General features: G+C 39.8%; 1 protein-coding gene across 11 annotated transcripts in view; it reads right to left on the reverse strand.

Moving 5' to 3' along the window:
- The window catches only part of ASB4 (ankyrin repeat and SOCS box containing 4), a 363721-nt gene that overhangs the window by 145197 nt on the left and 196396 nt on the right, over window positions 1-22128 (reverse strand). For 10 of the 11 annotated variants that reach the window (XM_079932597.1, XM_079932599.1, XM_079932598.1 and 7 more), the window contains 2 exons: window positions 15860-15973; window positions 11166-14950 (listed from right to left, as the gene is read on the reverse strand). The exons of the other annotated variant lie outside the window; for it this stretch is intronic. In XM_079932597.1, the coding sequence (XP_079788723.1) occupies window positions 14762-14950; window positions 15860-15973 (303 nt within the window). In that variant the 3' untranslated portion in view covers window positions 11166-14761. Of the gene's footprint in view, window positions 1-11165; window positions 14951-15859; window positions 15974-22128 lie in introns of those variants that run through there. 11 annotated transcript variants of the gene reach the window in all.

The raw sequence follows: 22128 nt of genomic DNA on the forward strand, positions 1-22128 counted from the left end.
TTCCTAGTATGGTCTTGCACTGCAGTTTACTGAACATCCAGTCTTACCACACTCCCCTCTCCCCCTTCCCCTGACCCCCACCTCCACCAGGAACTCTCTCCTAAGTGTCATGACTCTATTGGACTTCTCCATCCCGCTGTTTCATTAGCCCCTCTAATTCAACTTGTCCAAAATTATTCTTGTCATAAGAAACAGTATAGTATAGTGGTTAGGAAGCAAAACAAATCATATAGGTATTGGTATGGGACCAAATGAGCTCAAATCCTGCCTATACCTCTTAATTAGCTATGTGATCTCAGGTAACTGCATAACCTCTCTGTACTGCAGTTTAACTGTCTAAAATAAACACAGAAGTACTTTCGTCACAGGATTGTAGTGAGAATTAAATAAGTTAAAACAAGTAAAATGATTAGCACCATTAACTTTGCCATATTAGATTTGCCGTAAGTAATAGTTAAAAGAATCAATGAAGTAACACATTCAATGGTGAATCCAATATTTAAATGCTCAAGCTATTAATAACAAAAAAAGTCAAAAAGTGAAATTACAGAATTTGAGAAGCCCAGAGTGGAGCAGCGATTTTGACAGTTAGTAACCAGGTAACCTTGGTTAAGTCACATAACTTTTCTGATCTCCAATTCCACACATATAAAATAGGGATGGTACTAGCAGCTGACAAATGCTGGCTGCTGACTATGTGTCAGGCATTACTGAAGCACTTTAGAAGCATTATAAATAACTAGACAAAGCTTTAATAATCATTTCAGAATAATCACTGATGATAGAGAATGTAACATTCTTCTCTTCATTCATTCAATAGTTATGTTAACTCCTACTAAACGCTAGGAGTTGAGATTCAAAAGGAACAAATTGCAAAATATTTGAACAGGCAGTCCACCAAAGAAGATAAACAGCCAGTAAGCACGTGAGAAGCTGTTTAACATGATTAGCTCTCAGAGAAATGCAAATTAAAACTGCAAATACATATCACTGCACACCCATTGAAATAGCTAAAATTAAAAAGGCTGACACCACTAAATGTTGACAAGAATGTGCAGCAACTAGAACTCTCATATATTGCTGATGGGAGTGAAAAAATGTCCATCACTTTGGAAAACGGTTTGGCACTTTCTTATAAAGTTAAATATATGCCCACTGACTGACCTTTCGATTCCACTCCTAGATATTTACCCAAGGGAAATGGAAACATGTCCACAAAAAGACTTGAGCAAGAATGTTTATAGTAAGTTTGTCTATTGAGTTAGTCAAGGTTCCCCAGAGACACAGAACCACTAGGCTGTGTGTATATATACAGAGAGAGAAAGATTTATTTTAAGGAATTGGCTCATGTGACTACAGGGACTCTCGAGTCTGAAATCTGCAGGGCAGGCTGGAGACCCAGAGAAGAGTTAATGTTTCAGTCCTGAATCTGAAGGCAGTCTGGAAGCAGGATCCCTTCTTCCTCTGAGGACCTCGGTCTTTTCCTTGTAGGCCTTCAACTGACTGGATGAGGTCCACACATATTATGGAGGGTAATCTGCCTCCATAATATGGAGTAAAATGAGTTTGAGTACACTCAAAGTCTAATTTAAATGTTAATCACTTCTAAAAAACACCTTCACAGCACCATCTAGATTCGTGTTTGACCAAATATCTGGGTACCATAGTCTAACCAAGTTGACGCATATAATTAACCATCATCCATCATTACCCCAAACTGGAAATAACCCAAATGTCTGTCAACAGGAGAATGGATAAACATATTGTGGTACGTTCATACAATGGAATTATTACTAAGCAATAAAGTACTTCTGTACTAATAAAGAGGTACAAACTATTGATACATGGAAAAACATGGATGAATCTCCAAAATATTATGTTGAGAGAAAGAAGCCAGACCACAAAGAGCATATACCATATAATTCTATTTCTATGAAGTTCAAAAGCACGTAAATCTAACCTCTGGTGTTAGAAACAGCACAGTGTTGCTTTTGGGAGGTGAGGATTTACTGAAAAGAAGCAGAAAGGAACATTCTGGGGTAATACATGTGCTCTTTATCTTGATTAGAGTATTGATTACACAGGTAGATATGTTTATAAAAATTCATCCAATTATATATTTAAAGATTGTGCATTTTGCTATATGTAAATTTAACCTTAATCTTTTGAAAAACTGAAGAGATTACAGTTCTTTCCTTTAAGAAGGTTATAGCCTAGTTGGGGAGACAGTAGGCAGACTGATGATACAACATGGCATGATGAATGAGGCACTTAACCTAATTAGCTTACTAAGGTTTTCAAAAGAGTCAGTGGGGAGTGAGCACAAGTATTTCTTAAAGTGCCCCATGAGGGCTTCCCTGGCGGCACAGTGGTTAAGAAACCACCTGCCAATGCAGGGGACACGGGTTCGAGCCCTGGTCCGGGAAGACCCCACATGCCGCGGAGCAACTAAGTCCATGCGCCACAACTACTGAGCCTGCGCTCTAGAGCCCACGAGGCACAACTACTGAAGCACGTGCACCACAACTACTCAGCCTGCACTCTAGAACCTGCACGCCACAACTACTGAAGCCTGCGCGCCTAGAGCCCCATGCTCCGCAACAAGAGAAACTACCATAATGAGAAGCCCGTGCACAGCAATGAAGAGTAGCCCCCACTCGCCGCAACTAGAGAAAGCCTGCGAGCAGCGACAAAGACCCAACGCAGCCAAAAATAAATAAATAAATAAGTTAAAAAAATAATAATAATAAAAAAGTAAAGTGCCCCATGAGGTCTGGGACTTTGACTACCGTTATTCACCTTTGAATCCCCAGCACCTGGTACAGGATCCAGCTCAACAAATACCTGTTGAATAAATTCTATACTTACACACACACACACACACAAATAAAAAAAAAACCTGTGGCAGTAATTATCACCTGCTTTCTACTTCTTCCAGGTTTTATTTACATAATGTATGACCATGAATCTGTGAGAACCTTGAGAATAGAACCCAGAGATGACAAAAAGTTTCCCCTTGTCTATCAACTCCAAGCACTTGGCAGTCTACACACCATGTTGAGGAGGACTCAGAGGCTGAGTCTGGGTTAAACAGGAGAGAATAATTTGATTGGTTAGAATTGCCTGCCACAGATGTGAAAAGTGATATGTCACACTTTTGCCATCTCAAGAGACCTCAGACTTAAGCACCATATAATACCTAAATAAGAAAGGTAAACTATACATATAGAGGAAGAACATGTTCAGTGAGTTAGTCAGCCCTGTCCCAAGGCAGAAAAAAAATGTAAGGACTATTGAAAACCAACTCAAATATCAACACATTGCAGGAGGGCCTATCTTGATTTATTAAGTTGTGTCCTGTGTTTAGAAATGGGCAGATTTCCTCCTGTGGGCTGCCTCCCATACTGATGGCATATTCTTGAGTAGATATATTCATACGTTCTATTCATTTCTGTTTGCTAGATGTGTGTGTGTGTGTGTGTGTGTGTGTGTGTGTGTGTCTAAACTTTTCCAGCATGTGTGGGGTCTGCGAGTTACTTATAAACATATAGAATTCAGCTGGAAAAGGCAAGTAGGGTATGATTATAATAATAATCACCATTTCTTAAAAGTTAACCATGTGGGCTTCCCTGGTGGCACAGTGGTTAAGAATCCGCCTGCCAATGCTGGGGACACAGGTTCAAGCTCTGGTGCGGGAAGATCCCACATTCCACGGAGCAACAACTACTGAGCCTGCACTCTAGAGCCCGTGAGCCACAACTACTGAGCCTGCATGCTGGAACTACTGAAGCCCGCGTGCCTAGAGCCCATGCTCCGAAACAAGAGAAGCCACTGCAATGAGAAGCCTGCGCACTGCAACAAAGAGTAGCCCCCGCTCACTGCAACTAGAGAAAGCCTGCGCACAGCAATGAAGACCCAACACAGCCAAAAAAAAAAAAAAGTTAACCATGTGCCTGGCATTGTACTAAACATGCTCATTTTATTTACTTTCCCATCAACTCTACAATGAGGTAATTACTGCCCCTAGTTGCAAAGAGAGAAATTGTCTCAGAGGGAGTGGGTGGCAGAGAGGAATTCTAATCCAGTGTGGATGACTTGGTTTGTTAGTCTGTGTGGCCAGCAACTCGGCTACATGATCTCCAGAAGCAACTCTTGTGCTTTTCCAAAAGAGAGTATCTTGAGACCTCACTGGTAGAGTTGTCTGATTGTGCAGCAATACGTGGGATGCTAGGAACCCAGACTGGGTGATCAGTCCCCCTCTCTGGCATTGCCAGGGCAGACAGACCAGAATTATGCAGGTCTTGTTTTAGAAATTTTCTCATTACCTCTCTGGTAGTTTTTGCTTCTAGCTTGACCCTGATCTCTAACCTGTAATCTATTGTTAAAAAGAAAACAAATTCTTCCATAATTGTGGCTTTCAGACTGGGCACAAAAAAATCAAAGAATTAGAGAGTGAGAAAGAAGTACAAATTGTCCGTTTCTGGATGACTTATGTGTCACTTTCATGCATCCAAAGCAAACTTACAGAAGACACTGGTCTCATCAGTGGTTGACAGTCCCTAGGAATACACTAGCATGGCCTCTGCATGGCTCACACTGAGATCCTGGCCAAGCAGAGGCAAAAAAATACACTCAAAAATGAGGAAGAGGGCTTCCCTGGTGGCGCAGTGGTTGAGAGTCCGCCTGCCGATGCAGGGGACACGGGTTCGTGCCCCGGTCCAGGAAGATCCCACATGCCACGGAGCGGCTGGGCCTGTGAGCCATGGCCGCTGAGCCTGCACGTCCAGAGCCTGTGCTCTGCAACGGGAGAGGCCACAACAGTGAGAGGCCCGCGTACCGCAAAAAAGAAAAAAAAAAAAATGAGGAAGAGAGATAAGAAGGGAAGGGAGAAAGAGAGAAAGGGAAGTAGGACAGAAAGAAATGAAATCAAATGAATGGAATTACTAATGAAACTGTCCGTTTCCTTGCTACACAGAGAGAAACTAAATGCAATTTTATTTTTCTTCCAGATTATGTAAACACAGGATAGAAACTGTGGTTCTAAGACCTCTTCCTGATTCCCAGATCTCTCTCCTATGAAGGCAGAGTAGGTTTGTTTGAAACTGTAACCAGGAGATTAATGAAAGTTGCCACAGACCTTTTTGTCTTCCTTAAGCTTTCCGGTTTAGTTTTCTTCAGAGCTGCATTTTTTTTAAATTTTACTTTTTAAAAATTGAAGTACAGTTGATTTATAATGTGTTAGTTTCTGGTACAGAGGAAAGTGATTCAGTTATTCATATAAATATATTCTTTTTCAGATTCTTTTACATTATAGTTTATTGCAAGATATTGAATATAGTTCCCTGTGCTATACAGTAGGACCTTGTTGTTTATATATTTTATATATAGTAGTGTGTATCTGCTAATTCCAAACTCCTGATTTATCCCTCCTTACCTTTCCACTTTAGTAACCATAAGTTCGTTTTCTATGTCTGTGAGTCCATTTCTGTTTTGTAAATATGTTCATTTGTAGCATTTTTTAAGATTCCACATATAAGTGATATCATGTGGTATTTGTCTTTTTCTGTCTGATTTACTTCACTTAGTATGGTAATCTCTAGGTCCATCCATGTTGCTGCAAACGGCATTATTTCATTCTTTTTCATGGCTGAGTAGTATTCCAGTGTGTGTGTGTGTGTGTGTGTGTGTGTGTGTGTGTGTGTGTGTGTGTGTGTGTACCACATCTTCTTTATCCATTCGTCTTTTGAAGGACACCTAGGTTGCTTCCATATCTTGGCTACTGTAAATAGTGCTGCTCTGAACATTGGTGTGCATGTATCTTTTCAAAATAGAGTTTTCTCTGGATATATGCCCAGGAGTAGGATTGTTGGATAGTATGTTAACTCCATTTTTAGTTTTTTAAGGAAACTCCACACTGTTCTCCATAGTGGCTGCACCAATTTACATTCCCACCAACAGTGTAGGAGGGTTCCCTTTTCTCCACATCCGCTCCAGCATTTATTATTTGTAGTCTTTTTGATGATGGCCATTCTGACTGGTGTGAAGTGATACCTCATCATAGTTTTGATTTGCATTTCTCTAATAATTAGCGACCCTGAGCATCTTTTCATGTGCCTGCTGGCCATCTGTATGTCTTCTTTGGAGAAATGTCTATTTAGGTCTTCTGTCCATTTTTTGATTTTTTTTTTTTTTGATATCGAGCTGTTTGTATATTTTAGAAACTAATCCCTTGTTGGTTGCATCATTTATAAATATTTTCTCCCAGTCTGTACGTTGTCTTTTTGTTTTGTTTATGGTTTCCTTTGCTGTACAAAAGTTTATAAGTTTGATTAGGTCCCATTTGTTTATTTTTGCTTTTATTTCTTTCATTTTGTGAGACTGACCTAAGAACACATTGCTACAATTTACGTCAGAGAATATTTTGCCTATGTTCTCCCCTAGAAGTTTTATGGTGTCATGTCTTGTATTTAAGTCTTCAAGTCATTTTGAATTTATTTTTAGAATTGAGAGCTGCTGGTAGTTCCACTGCTCTGATTCATGGCAGGGAGAAAACTCTCCTACACTGCCTCCTTCAGGCCAAACTGCCAAGAGCCAAGGACCGTTAACGAAGTCAGCCTGGAACAGTTTGCCTCAGAGAGTTGGTACCACAGGAAAAAATCATTGCAGTTAAAATGCAATAAAAAGCCCGTGGTCCGTGCCATGCATGTCTTAGAAACTCTATATGTCCTCAGATGTATTCCACACAATGTGTCCCACCCAGAAGATGCATGTACCATCTGAGCATTTATTAAGGTTCAACTATACACAAGACACTTTAGATGCTTTACATGCATCATTTCATTTAGTTCCCAAATCAGGTAGTTAATCACTTCTATCCAAATACAGAAATTGACACGTAGGTTAAGAAACTGGCCCAAGTTCACACAGTTATTAAGTGGCACAATCAAGATTAAAACCCAACTACTGAATTCCAAAACTCAGATTATCCCCCCCTGTGTCACACTGTATTGCTAATGCACAGGAGCAAAACTTTGCAGTTTCTTTGTATGTATCTTTATCACAGAACCAGCCAAAGTTACTCAGAAACAACGCTGCTGCCTAAGCTTTTCTCTGATGGATCATCCTAAGAAGAGGCCTTTCATTGTCCCTCTGACTTCAGCAATCCTGGGAGCTCTGGGGCTCCTGAAGGACTGTAATTATGTCAATGCTTCTGTAAACAATTTATCACTTGAACACTGCTGTGGCGAGAATTATAAATGGCGCTTGAACTCCAAATGTTGCCTCTGTCCCTTCATCCTCTTTTGCCCTGGAAGAAAGGTTTCCTCTTTTTTCTTTCATGCAATTAAAAAAATTCTTTAGCTTTTTGATATTAAAAAATGCAAGGCTATCATTCCTTTTTGCTCAAGTAAATTATTCCATTTGATTGGAATGTTTTACATGGTAAGAAAAGGGATTATTCATCTTTTGTTTAGATTTTTTTCACATCTAAATCTTCAGAATTGTATATATATATTTTGCCATGGAAGGAGAGTTGAGGTTAATGGTAAAGGCAGTTATCTGCATTAAGCCTCATAAGATGCTCTGAAAATCATATCATATAAATGTTATGTAGTTGTATCATAATTATTATTACTATAAAAGTTATAGGGTTGCAAAAGAACAATTATGGTAATAATAATATTCCATTGGTTTCCCATGCTGCTTCCCCATGGCTCAAGATGTTTCATAATTTGATCCCACCCAGTCCTGCCAACCTTATTCTCTACTCTCTACAACAAATGTTTATCTTCTACTTGTGTCCAACTTGTCTACTCGGTGACAGTGAATGCTCATTGTATGTTATAGCGTTAACCCTTCACTGAGGCTACTCACCTTAAACTCCACCCCTTCCGCTGTGCTACTTTTACTCAAATTATTACCCAACCCCACCCTTCTTCAGTTCACAGCTCAAGTCCACCTGCCTGACCACTGGTCCACAGTGACCCCTCTCTTCCCTCAACACTGACAGCACTTACTATGACCACCAACTGAGCTCTCACTGACTTATCACAGTCTTATATGTGTTTGTGCATTTGTCAAGATCCCTATAGGAAATAAACTGCGTACTCAGTAGGGGTGATTGAAGAGAATTTCACCAAGGAATATTTATAGAAATGTAGATAGCAAGGAATGATGAAGCACCTGGGACAGAGGCAAGAAGAGGAAGCCTTGACTACCCTAGGTCTGAAGGAAAAAAGTGGAGAATGGTAGCTTAGGAGAAGGGCTCATAACAGGAGCTGTGGCCTTGAGAAAGGAATTCAGCCACCATCAAGAGAAGGCTCAGCAGGGAAGGAGCCTGGAAGTGTCCCCATCTCTGTCTCTTCCTGCTCTTCAGTCTCTGGCTGGTTTTCCCACTGAACCCACCAAGAAGCCAGGGGAAAGGAGTTCGGCTCATGCAGCCCCTGAAAGTCATCCTGCCAGGACCCTGAACAGGGGAGAGAGAGAGTTTGTATTTTGAAAGGCAGCTATGGGTTTTTGTCTTTCTTCCTGAATTAAATTGATTATAATCTCCATTGGTTCCCACCTCTTCTCAATTAAACAGGGTCAGGTTCCCTGAAATCTGATATGGGGCAGTGAATAAACGTCTTCCCTTGTGACTCTGGGCAATGTCTGGGCTCCTGGACCTTAGAAAGACCCCTGGTACCTAACTTCTACTTCAAAATCACCTTAAACGCCCCACGATGATAGTTCTGTTTTGTCAATTCTTCTGTGCTTGATTAAGCACTAAGAACGAATCCCCTGGTGTCTTTAATTTAAAAAGTACAAGGTAGCATCATTATTACATTTCCTTGGCTGGATTAGCATATATTTGCATAGTTGTTATACAATATCATTGAGGCATACCTCTATCTGAGAAAACCAATTACTAAAGAAGAAATTTCAGCACACCTAATCTACTTAGTGTCACTAAAATTTAAAAGAAAGAAAGAAAAAGGAAAAAATAAGAAAAGAAAAAATAATCAACTGCCTCTTGAAGGATGTTTTTGCATAGTTCATGCATTGATTCTCATCAGTGACAAGTGTGACCAAACATAGGAAGAAGGCAATTTATCAATGAAATATAAATTTTGAAAATCATTTCCAATCAACTATTTGATGGCAGGCTGACAGAAAAATAGCTCAGTTAGATAGCATCTAATTTTAAAAACCCACTGTATACCTTTTTTTTTAACATCTTTATTGGAGTATGACTGCTTTACAATGTTGTGTTAGTTTCTGCTGTATAACAAAGTGAATCAGCTATACGTATACATATATCCCCATATCCCCTCCCTCTTGTGTCTCCCTCCCACCCTCCCTAACCCACCCCTCTAGGTGGTCACAAAGCACCAAACTGATCTCCCTGTGCTATGCAGCTGCTTCCCACTAGCTATCTATTTTACATTTCATAGTGTATATATGTCCACGCCACTCTCTCACTTCGTCCCAGCTTACCCTTCCTCCTCCCTGTGTCCTCAAGTCCATTCTCTACGTCTGCGTCTTTATTCCTGTCTTGCCCCTAGGTTCTTCAGAACCATTTTTTTTTTTTTAGATTCCATATATATGTGTTAGCATACGGTATTTGTTTTTCTCTTTCTGACTTACTTCACTCTGTATGACAGACTCTAGGTCCATCCACCTCACTACAAATAACTCAATTTCGTTTCTTTTTATGGCTGAGTAATATTCCATTGTATATATGTGCCACATCTTCTTTATCCATTCCTCTGTCGATGGACAGTTAGGTTGCTTCCATGTCCTGGCTATTGTAAATAGAGCTGCAATGAACATTGTGGTACATGACTCTTTTTGAATTATGGTTTTCTCAGGGTGTATGCCCAGTAGTGGGATTGCTGGGTCATATGGTAGTTCTATTTGTAGTTTTTTAAGGAACCTCCACACTGCTCTCCATAGTAGCTGTATCAATTTACATTCTCAGCAACAGTGCAAGAGGGTTCCCTTCTCTCCACATCCTCTCCAGCATTTATTGTTTCTAGATTTTTTTGATGATGGCCATTCTGACAGGTGTGAGGTGATACCTCATTGTAGTTTTGATTTGCATTTCTCTAATGATTAGTGATGTTGAGCATCCTTTCATGTGTTTGTTGGCAATCTATATATCTTCTTTGGAGAAATGTCTATTTAGCTCTTCTGCCCATTTTTGGGTTGGGTTGTTTGTGTTTTTGATATTGAGCTGCATGAGCTGCTTGTAAATTTTGGAGATTAATCCTTTGTCAGTTGCTTCGTTTGCAAATATTTTCTCCCATTCTGAAGGTTGTCTTTTCGTCCTGTTTATGGTTTCCTTTGCTGTGCAAAAGCTTTTACGTTTCATTAGGTCCCATTTGTTTATTTTTGTTTTTATTTCCATTTCTCTAGGAGGTGGGTCAGAAAGGATCTTGCTGTAACTTACGTCAAAGAGTGTTCTTCCTGTGTTTTCCACTGTATACCTTTTACTCTTACTACATAGTAAAAAACAAACAAGCGAACAAAAACTTTGAGCTACTACAAGTGAATCTTGCAGTGAACTGGTACCAACACTCCCCTCTTCCTTCCACATTTCGCACAGAACCACACACATATTAGTACTGAATAAATTCTTGAAAGTGAAAGAATAATTAAATGAAATCCACCAATCCTCCCTGTTCATTCATTCTGATATGCAGTAACCCTCACTGCTGGGAATCTCATTGCCAATCTATACTCCTCCTGCTACAAAGTTAACCTTCACCTACTCTTCCCTCCATGAAGATGGAAACAGCTGATCAACCCTCTTTATCCACAGGATACATTTTCAAGTGACTCCACAGCCTTCATTAAATAGTAAAAGGAGTGATTGCATCCTTGATAAACCCCCTTACAAAAGGGCAAAGTTTCACAAATTAATCAATTTGCCTCTTTGCTAATCCTCCACATCAATGTTATTTCCGTCTCCATCCTCCACCTCAAAAAAGCCCAGGAAGGTCAGGGACCTGGTTTGCCTTGTTCCCCCTTTGATTCCCAGCAGCCAACAAAGCGCCTGGCACATAGAAGAAGCTCCAAAAGTATTTCCCAAAGTGAACAGAAATCTACCACGCATCACCTTTAGCTGTAGCTTCACTCTAAGAAAATATTACTCACTGGTAGAAAGCTCTCCCTAAATAATAACGATTATGACAATAACAAAGACAATAATAATATTAAAAAGCTAACTGAATGTCATGCTCTGTTCTGTGTGCTTTAATGTACTAACAATTTAACCCTCTGATGGGGCTCCAGACACACTGTTCCCATAGACAGCACCTTGGCGCAGTGTCTAATTTAAGCTGAAGGAGTTTAAGAAAACAGCAGAAGCAAGAAGATCACTCTGACAATCCCCTCCCCTTCTTCCCTGAAACAAATCATAAAACCCTCCTGTGGGAGGTGCCCTCCCTAAATCTGGAGGAAAGGAGCATCCTTATCTTCTAAGACAAACGGACACCAAGAGGAATCCTAACGAACAGGTCCGGGTTTCCCCCAGTTTACCACACTGATCTCATACTCCTTAACCTATCATATTGCTACACAACTGTCCACTCATCATCAAACCTCGCATAAAAATACTCAAGTCTGTTTCTTCAGGGTCTTCATTTCCTTATGAAGGCTCCTATGTCATGTGAAACTTATATTAAGTAAATTTGTATGCTTCCCTCCTGTTAATCTGTCTTTGACCCAGCCAAGGACCCTAAAAGAGTCAGGCAAAACTTTTTCCTCCCCTGCACCTCAAAACAATCATATAAAATTTTATGAAGTAGGTACCATTATCATTCCCAAAATGAGGAAATTGAGGCATGCAGCAAGCATGTCATTTTCTCTAGATAATGGGTCAAATAAGGATGAGAGTCAGGATATAAACCCGGATAGACAGGCACCGGAGCCAAAATTCTTAACATCTAACTGTAGTGAATCTGTTTATACTCCAAAGGAAGTGACAATGAATTCCTTCCATAGATTAGCTATGGTGTCTGTGTTTCAAAGAAAATAAGTGAATAACTGGATTTTTCAAAAAAGTTTTGAAAGTGTGCCGTTCAAAACTTCAAGAGTTCTTCATAAACAATCAGATGTGTAACAAAAACATAAGGCTCAGCTGATTTTTCCAACATTGATGATCCACTGTAAATGGTTTGTTACTTTTCTCATCCTTACAATCAGCTTTTTACTGCTGTGTTTTTTATTAGAAGCCGCTGGGTTCAGGATGGAAGGACAAAGTGACAATGTAACACTAGGTGATTAAAAAATAGAACTCAAGTGTATCTACCTCCTGAAAAGGGAGAAAACTGGATGGGTGATCTTTCCCTCATATCAAAGATTCTTCTTCCCATGTAATCTACAGTCATTAAAGTGACTATTTACAAAAAGTAACAACGGTATCATCAGGATATAATTTCCTCTGTTTCTCCTGCCCATGGTTGATTGAATGGTGAGAATGAAAAGAAATTAGAAACCCAGGAGGACAGAGATAGTGACAGATGGAAGAGTATGATTCAGTACAATTTATTATTATTAAAATACTCTTGTTCCTATAGCAATAGCCTGTGTTTTATTTGTGTTTACCCTTTACTTTCCTTTGAAAGTATTATTTATTTACAGGCACATTTCCTCATTCTCTTTTTCTTTCCCAATGTTGAATAAAGCAATGGATCATGTAGAGTTCTTCAGTCTAACTGCTGAAAAGTCAGCTAGGAAAAAGTCTTATCGGCAAATAACTCACAAAGATGAAAGGAAAGAGAAGAGCTTTATTTAAGTCCTCTAAATGAAAGTTCAAAGATGAGGAGAAATAACTTTAAATCCACAAATAAAGCATTCAAAGCAAGTAGTCCTGTATCATATGCTAGATTAGCAGAGAATGTTTAAGCACAGCAGGCCAACTGAGATATGTTACTTCCCCATGCAAGGAACATCCTCTCCCAGCACCTCTGACTGGCATTCTAGAATGTGTTCTAACACCACTTGCTGTAAGCAAACTGTTTTTTGAAGGATCATATTTTATATGAATGGTTCATACAAATACAGTATTCTATTCCATAATACAGATCTTATTTTAGTATAAAATATTTCTCCCAAAATATCTGAGTAGAACTGATACTTCAGAAAGATTATTGTATCCACTTATGATTTTTCCTACATGGCACCAGGAATATGCAAATCCCAGTATGTGAAGCAGAGTCTACGTGTCAGGCTAGTGGAATATTTGACATCATCTCTACTGCAAACTCAAGCATCTAAGGTTAAACAAGATGGAGAACCACACACACACCACAAAAACAACAACAACAACCACCAAAAAAAAACCCCTGCTCATAACTGGCAAATAGATTTGTTTGTGCTTAATTACTTCTGCTGTAACCTCTAAAAGGCAATGCTAAGAGTCAATGAGCTTATCTAAAAGTGATTAGCAAGAACAAAAAGTGAAGCGAAGTTGGCCTCATAAACCATGAGGTCCAGAGGTTAATCATCTACGTTTCTCTTTCTGCAAACTGCTAACAAACCTGATTAACACACTAGTCTTTCCAAGTTTCTCAAACTTTTACCATTTTCACAAAGTCTTTCCATGTGCTTTCTGCAGCTGGCCATCACCAGCAAAGTGCCCCTTATCTTCTAGCCAAAATGCTCTGAAATGTCAGTCTGTTACATAAAAAGACAAAAGTAATCAACCTAAGTCTTTCCCTTCGCACGTTTCCTTGCACACATTTTCCTAAACTTCCTTGTCACACACACATGGGAGCCACTGAGTGTGCAATTTTTCCCCAGGGAGTGGGAAAGCACTACGCACGAAATCATTCTAAAATAAAAATAAGTACATGTGCCTAGAAACTTAAAGTGAATACATTTACATTTACATTCATAGCAGCCGGAGATCTCTCTACTACACACAATCCCTTCACTCTTTATCATCATGCTTCAAAGAAAACCGCACTTCATGTCAGAAACACGACTTTGAAAGGCAAGCATTAAGAATGAATCTGCACCTCTACTCTTGCCTCTGACATCTGACACTGCAGTTCCCTGCTTATATGTCCGGATCCTCTGCGAAATGGTGAGATCCTGGAGGGCAGGAGTCCTCGCTTCGGACTCATCTTTGCATCTCCAGTCTTTGGTTCAATGAGAGTGTTCAAATGTCCATTTTGACTTTCAAGTGGACTGATCTTTGTTTTTCATTTCTAATTTGACTCAAAGATTTCTTTGTTTTGAGTATGCTCGTGCTTTCTCCACTAAAAGTAAGTTGAGGAGCTTAGTATATGGAAAGGAGTTTGCAAAACTAGCCATAGTAATTTCTGCTAAGTGGGAGTGGGTGGAGGACACCAAGATTAAGAGGCCCATCCTAAAGCCTAGCATTTTGCCAACTGAACGGTAATGTAAACTTATTACTGATAAGGGAGAGGATGAAATTGGTTGTAAGAAAACCTGGGTCCCATTTCAAATGAGATAACATATGAAAAATCTTATAAAATTATAGCAGGCACCAAGTAAGAGCACTATACATATTAATTATTATTGTTATGTCAGGACCTTCTGGATACGCTCTTGTTTTTGAGACTACCTTAACTTTACTTCGTTTATTTCCCCTCACCGTGATATTCTAGGATTAATGACATAGTGTTTGTAAAGTGTTTTTAAATCCCTGAAGTGTTATAATCAACCCAAGTACCATTTTATTTATGCAAACTGTGTCTACTCAGCGAGTCCACTTAAACATCTAGAATTGGGATCTCCTGTCTCATAAGGCTTAATAAATGATTCCCTCTGGCTCTAAAAGCAAGTACTTTTTCAATGACAATGGGAGGGAAAGCAAAGGAATTACTCTGTGACATCTGCTGTGCAACGTTCTTCGAATGGCACATCTTGATAAATGCATGAGAGTCCTTGGAGAGTTACTGCACACAGTGAAGAGAGAGTGGTAAAAATCCCAGTATCTCTGAAAAGGAAGGCAACACATGTTAAAGTCAGAAAAGCCTCAGAGTTTACGTCAATAGAAATCAATAGTGATGTGTTTAGTCCCTACTTTCCACGGTCTCTGATGGGGAGGCAAAATTAAACATGAATAATGAAGCTAAGGCAGGTTAAGTAACTTTTTAAAGCTAAGATAGCTAATAAGTAGCAGAATAAGACTGCACCTAAGCCATTAGCCTCTAGGCCCAGTGAGCTTTGTACTCTGTGCCCAACGTCTCTCCCGTGCTGGGGCCAGCCTGTGACAGCTAAAACCAAGAACATGAGGCTAGGTGGAAGGGCTGGTTCACAAAGGCAGCAAAGTCCACACGCAGCATGAGGACTCAGCTTTGCCAACGGCTTTCTGCATGACTCATCACAAAGTTGTTGATACTCTGTTACCTGCCTATTACAGACTTCAGGTTATTTAAAAGTGAATGAAATAATCTATATAATTAATTAATCTATATAATTGTTAATATTAATTAATCTATATAAATAATAGAGCAATTTTTTAAAGGGAGTGACATAATCTACACAATTTAAACTTCTGATAAAAATGCTATATGAACAATCCCAAATATTCTTCTTCTTCTTATTATTAAATTCATCTAAATTGATGGGAAGAAAGTAAAACTGTCACCTTTATATAACTGTTCAACTTGCCCTTAGATGGAGAAACTCCCAAGATGCTCCTAAGCACTACCTACTTATTTATTTATTTATTTATTCTCACACCTGCATTTTATAACCCTTTGTCTTGTTGTATTTGTGTAGCATCCTCAAATTCTTAAAAGCATTCTCAAAACCCATTTTTTGAATTAGAATTTCCTGCACTTCCATTGCACTATGGAAGTACTTTAGAGCAAAACCCACAGGAAGTGAATTGATGCTTTACCTCCAAGTCATCATCAGGGATAGCTCTTTTCCACTTTACGTTCCACCTGATATGTTCATAGGCATTGACGACAACTTCTATTGCTTTGGGACAAGAATGGCAAGCCTGTATCACCTGCAGAGACACCATAGAGTTTCATCTGTTCAATGCACATATATGATTCATCTTTTCCATGCACAGAGACATCAAGACTTCATGGACCGATAAGCCTCTTTGGAGCCCTGAAATGCTTTTGAGAAGTCTCATGCCTTTGAGTATTCAACCACACTGTCAGCCCCCATGGTGGATGGGAGGATTAATAACATAAGACTAATTTCCTTCATCATCCAGGAGCAAGTGAAAAAGAGGTGCTAACAAAGAGGGTGGGGGCCTGACGAAATGCATCCCCTGCTCGTAAAAGCAATTTTGAGAGAGGCCGGTCTCAAAATACACTTCCAGCTGTCTGGGAAATTCTCCTAGTTCTACAGAAAATTTTATTAGCAAAAAGCTGAATGTTAGTAATCCAAGAACTTAAGCCTATGGGTGACTATGAGGTAAAACAAACTATAGAGTAACATGAAAGTTAACCAAAGCTGTCTTCCCAGTGCAGTGCTTGAAGAGGACTAACGTCACGTACCAAATCACCCTCGCTGGTATTTTAACCTTCATCAGCAATAAAAGATCACATGAAGATTAGTTATTTCATTAGCACACTCTGTTCAACAGTTCACTGACTAACCAAATAAAACTGGAAAGCCGAGTCGAGGTGGCCAGCATTTCCATCAGGAGGCAGAAAGATTTAGCTTTAGGTTTTAGACTAAACTGGATATTTAGCCAACCTTTGATGTTACCATGAAATCTGGACATATCTGACTAATCAATCATGCAGCCTTTATTAAGTGACAATGGAGGAATAGATGAGACATACCCCAAAGTAAAACACACCGGTTTCTGGTGAGAGGCTTACTGTAAGAATGAGAAGCAAAAACACGTAAATGAAACAAGAGAAGATCAATGGAGATGTATGGTTGGTTCACATACATAAGTGTTAGATTATAGGGTTTGAAAAAGAGGAATTATAGAAATTCCAAGAGAGAGAGCTGAGTGAATTGCGCTAACCAGGAATGATTTCTTGGAGGAGGTGAGTTCAACTGTAGATCCTAAATGGTAGAAAGGTGCGTGCGTGTGTGTGTGTGTGTTGTGTGCCTGCCTGCATACACTTACAGGCCTGTCTACATGTGCAGCATCAGCAAATGTAACAGTCATGTTGAAAGAGAGGTACTTCAAAGGGTAAAATAAAAACACAGCTCCATTATCGCTTTCTCCTGCTCACACAAACCCACTGCCTGGAACCCTTCTCCACTCCTGGCATGATACCTCAGGCAGGGCTCACACCTGTTTCTACTTAATTTTTCTTCTTTCTTTTTCTTTTTTTTTTTGCTGTACGCGGGCCTCTCACTGTTGTGGCCTCTCCCGTTGCGGAGCACAGGCTCTGGACGCGCAGGCTCAGCAGCCATGGCTCACAGGCCCAGCCGCTCCGCGGCATATGGGATCTTTCGGACCGGGGCACGAACCCACGTCCCCTGCATCAGCAGGCGGACTCTCAACCACTGCGCCACCAAGGAAGCCCTCTACTGAATTTTTAATAATAAAAAGTACTCCAGTCACTCTAGATAGGAGAAAAATGTCATTTCAGTAATAAAAATGTCCATTTTAGTTGAATAATTGAAACTCCAAATTTCATTTAAAAGTTTCTCCTCTCCCATAGCCTAGGCTTGTTTCAAGCTGCAGTTGGAAAGGAGGTATTTGTGGGTGTGGTATAATAAGAAATACATGTTTGGTCTTTGCCTCTGGTTCTTGACAAAGAGCTCCTTTCCACCATTTCAATTATGCTAATGAAGTGAGTCTTAATGGGGCTCCTAGAGAGCTTCATTAGGTGGACTGGTTACTGGAAAGACAAATCCTTCATTAGAGGACTGGAACTTTTACACACCTTGTCTCCTACCTCCAGGGAAAGAGTTTGACTGAACTCAAACTCCAACATCCAGGGTGGTCTAGCATTGCATTTTTCAATGTGAGGTGGTAAGTACCCAATGTCTTGGGACTTCAGGCAAAACTGAGACAGAAGGATGAGTATTTTAATACCCAGTTGTGTGTATGTGTGTGTGTGTGTGTACCAAGGTCACCTGAATGAAGGGCCCATGTCAGGAAAGAACTAAAGTTAAGAGCAGGTAAGATGGAGTCAGCTGACAGTACACCTGGAAGGCCAGTCTGAAGAGCTTGGGATTGACTTAATAGGCAATAGGAAGCTATTATGTATTCTTAATAAGAAAGGGTTATATTCAATCAATTCATTCCATTGGGAAACCTTTATTGAGCACTGTGACAGTAATTCTGAGTTTATGCCCTGCTTCTGTCTTCAAGGAATTTACAACCCAGTTGAAGATAAAAGACATATGTATTTCAGAGTTCAGAGCAATATAATTCAGTAAATAATAAGAGGCTAACTTAAAGATCATCAGTGTCCCTTGAGTACCATGAGCAAAAGCACAAAGGGAAAAACAAGGATATCAAGGGCAGGGAGCCCTGAGGAGACTGAATGGGAGTGCACCAAACGGCTTCTCAGCTAGCTTCACCATTAGTCACGAGAACCGAAGCTGTGAGAAAGAATAAGTAGGGTTTAATGACTAATCAGATATAGAGAGTAAAGACTGCAACTCTGAAGCCTAAGATCAAGTACAAATAGGGGTACCACCGATGGAAATGAGGAAATAGGAAGGGCATACTAATTTGAGGACGGTCAGATAATGAGCAGGAGGATATTTCTTATGTTATGTCCTAATGTCAGTTAAAAATGTGCATGATGGATGCTCTAATGAGAAGGTCAAGATGGAGAGGGAGATCTGTGCATCATCAAGGAATGTGCTGGTTAGGTCAATCATACGCTAAATGGATATAAACGGAAAAGGTAGAGAACCATGGTCTGAAGCTTGATGCATCCTAATAGGCAGGAGAGAGGATGAAGGAAAAAAATTACAGCTACCATTTTTTGAGGACTTATCATGTGCCAGGGCCTGTGTTAAATCTTTGCATGTTTAGCTTGCTAAATCTTCAGACAACCTATGAGGTTAGTCCTATAATTATCTCCACTTTACAGATTTAAAATCAAAGGGTGAGAGAATTTAAACAAGGGTATTTAGCTAATAAATGACAGAGATAGGATTCAAACTCAGGTCTATGTGACTCCAAAAGTCAAAAACATGTTGAATAAAAATGGTGAGGGGCTTTCCTGGTGGCGCAGTGGTTAAGAAGCCACCTGCCAATGCAGGGGACATGGGTTCGAGCCCTGGTCCGGGAAGATCCCACATGCCGCGGAGCAACTAAGCCCATGCGCTACAACTACTGAGCCTGTGCTCTAGAGCCCACCAGCCACAACTACTGAAGCCCGTGTGCCTAGCACCCATGCTCCGCAACAAGAGAAGCCACCACAATGAGAAGCCCGCGCACCGCAACAAAGAGTAGCCCCCGCTCGCCACAGCTAGAGAAAGCCCGCTCACAGCAACGAAGACCCAACACAGCCATAAATAAATAAATAAAATAAAATAAAATGGTGAGAGTGGGCATCCTTCTCTTGTTCCTGATCTTATAGGAAATGTTTTCAGCTTTTCACTGTTGAGTATGATATTAGCTGTGGGTTTGCTGTATATGGCCTTTATTATGTTGTGGTATGTTCCCGCTATGCCCTCTTTCTGGAGAGTTTTTACCATAAATGGATGTTGAATTTTATCAAAGGCTTTTCCTGCATCTATTGAGGTGATCATATGGCCTGGCCTCAGGAGGCATGGCCTCACCTGAGGACTGTGCCAGCCCCAACAAATAGAGCAACCAGAAGGGGCTCTACCGAATAGAGGTTTGAGTCAATGGTGTACTAGAAAATGTTCAACAACAGGCATTTTGTAAAAAAAAAAAAAAAAAAAAAAAAAAAAAAAAAAAAAAAAGACTATGTATATATGTTTATAAGTATATTATAAGTTTTGCTAATATAAAGAATGTGAAGCCCTCAATTTACAAATAATAAAATACCCAATATAATTTATTTTCTATTCCATATAGCCAGTTGGTACTCTAAGAATGCTATCACTGATTTTTATATCAATTTTGTATAGATATGAGTTGTGTCTATACATAGCCAACCTGTGTCTGCAATTGAAGCGTGCATGTAGTTCCTATGTTTACATTGGTTGACATTTTTATTACATTAAGGAGTAACTGTTTCACAAATGTGAAACAATTCATAGCCAACCTGTGTCTGCAATTGAAGCGTGCATGTAGTTCCTATGTTTACATTGGTTGACATTTTTATTACATTAAGGAGTAACTGTTTCACAAATGTGAAACAATGAAGACATATATTGGAAACTCACTCACTCATCAATGACATAAGTCACTTCTATGTGGAAGCGCTTAATAGTTTTTTGAATATTGGAAGCATATTTCTCAATTTTTTGTACTATTCACAATGTAATAGCTACAGACACCACACACTACAAATTTTTAAGTTTAATCTACATTAGTAACATTTTCTCCATCAATTTCTGAAGTCTAGACATCAACAAAGCAATAAGTTAAGGTCTGATTGGTAGCATTTGCTGATTTCTGTGGTGTAAACAATTGCATCATGGCCTATTTGAGGTCCCTGAATGTATGGTGGGGAAGATATGTATAGTAACATCATTATATAGTGTTTCCACCATATAGATCCAATATATGCAAATAATATCAGGAGCATAGATATGTAGAGTAAAATAATTGGCAGGTAGTGTGTTTTGAATATTTATTACCTTTGTTTTTAGTATACTTTGTTGTAGGTCTTTTTTTTTTTTTTTTTTTTTGTGGTACTCGGGCCTCTCACTGTTGTGGCCTCTCCCATTGCGGAGCACAGGCTCCGGACACGCAGGCTCAGTGGCCATGGCTCACAGGCCCAGCCGCTCTGCGGCATGTGGGATCTTCCCGGACCAGGGCATGAACCCGCGTCCCCTGCATCGGCAGGCAGACTCTCAACCACTGCGCCACCAGGGAAGCCCCATGTTGTAGGTTTATACGACTTAATTTTTAAAAATCGTTGCATTTAACAATGCAAAATTCCTGATAATTTAACAATCAGCTCTCGTGAGCTACTGTGAGCCAAACTCTAGCACACAACTCCTTTTAATTGTCCCCGAATTTAAAAAGTGCAGTCATAAGCCATTGCAGACTAAATGTGTATATTGAAGCTCCAAACCAGTGAAGGCATCAGAACCATCTTGCCCAGTGGCTAGGTCCAAATGGGCACAACATAAATACTTGTTTAATGAGACGATCCATTCACATACATAGTCTGGGTACAGTGCACAAAGCTGACCTGCTGACAATGGCTTTTTCAGCCAGGTCTACTTAAATAAAGAGTAATTCCCTAAGGGGATAAGCAGGTGGGCTGGAGTTAGACATCCATTGCTGTGGGACCTCTGAAGAGTTAGAGTCAGCATTTCTGAGTATATGGAAAGTATGACTAGAAGGATTTCTCCATGGGTACAAGATGGTCAAGGTGGGCAGGTAATTTTTCCAGAGTCAGCATTTCTGAGTATATGGAAAGTATAACTAGAAGGATTTCTCCATGGGTACAAGATGGTCAAGGTGGGCAGGTAATTTTTCCAGAGTCAGCATTTCTGAGTATATGGAAAGTATAACTAGAAGGATTTCTCCATGGGTACAAGATGGTCAAGGTGGGCAGGTAATTTTTCCAGAACCTTGGTCTTGGGAAATTGAGGCAAATGGGGCTGCTCTTTTCTCTGCAGTTGGGATGAGGATGGCAGATATGTAGCTCTATGCAAAAGAGACAGACAAAACCTGAGGCTGACTAATTGCTTTGAACACTAGTTTATAAACTACCATAAGAGCATCATAGACTGTTAGAGTTGCAAAGGAGCCTAGGAATTATCTAATCCCCCTAACTTGGAGATGAGGAAATTGAAACCCAGAGAGGCACACAGTAAGAGAAAGCATGGTTTTAGGTCTTCATCTGAGTTTAGTGCTCTTTCAAATATATTCTGATGATCTTATTTTAATCCTTAAGTAAGGACCAGTGAAATGAATGGTTTAAAGACACAGATCCTATTGTACAGGTATTTAGAACAAGAAACACTCTTTACAAAGATATACAGATTGCCAACAAACACATGAAAGAATGCTCAACATCATTAATCATTAGAGAAATGCAAATCAAAACTACAATGAGATATCATCTCACACTG

The sequence above is a fragment of the Stenella coeruleoalba genome (assembly GCF_951394435.1).
Source record: "Stenella coeruleoalba genome assembly, chromosome: 9".
NCBI lineage: Eukaryota > Metazoa > Chordata > Mammalia > Artiodactyla > Delphinidae > Stenella > Stenella coeruleoalba.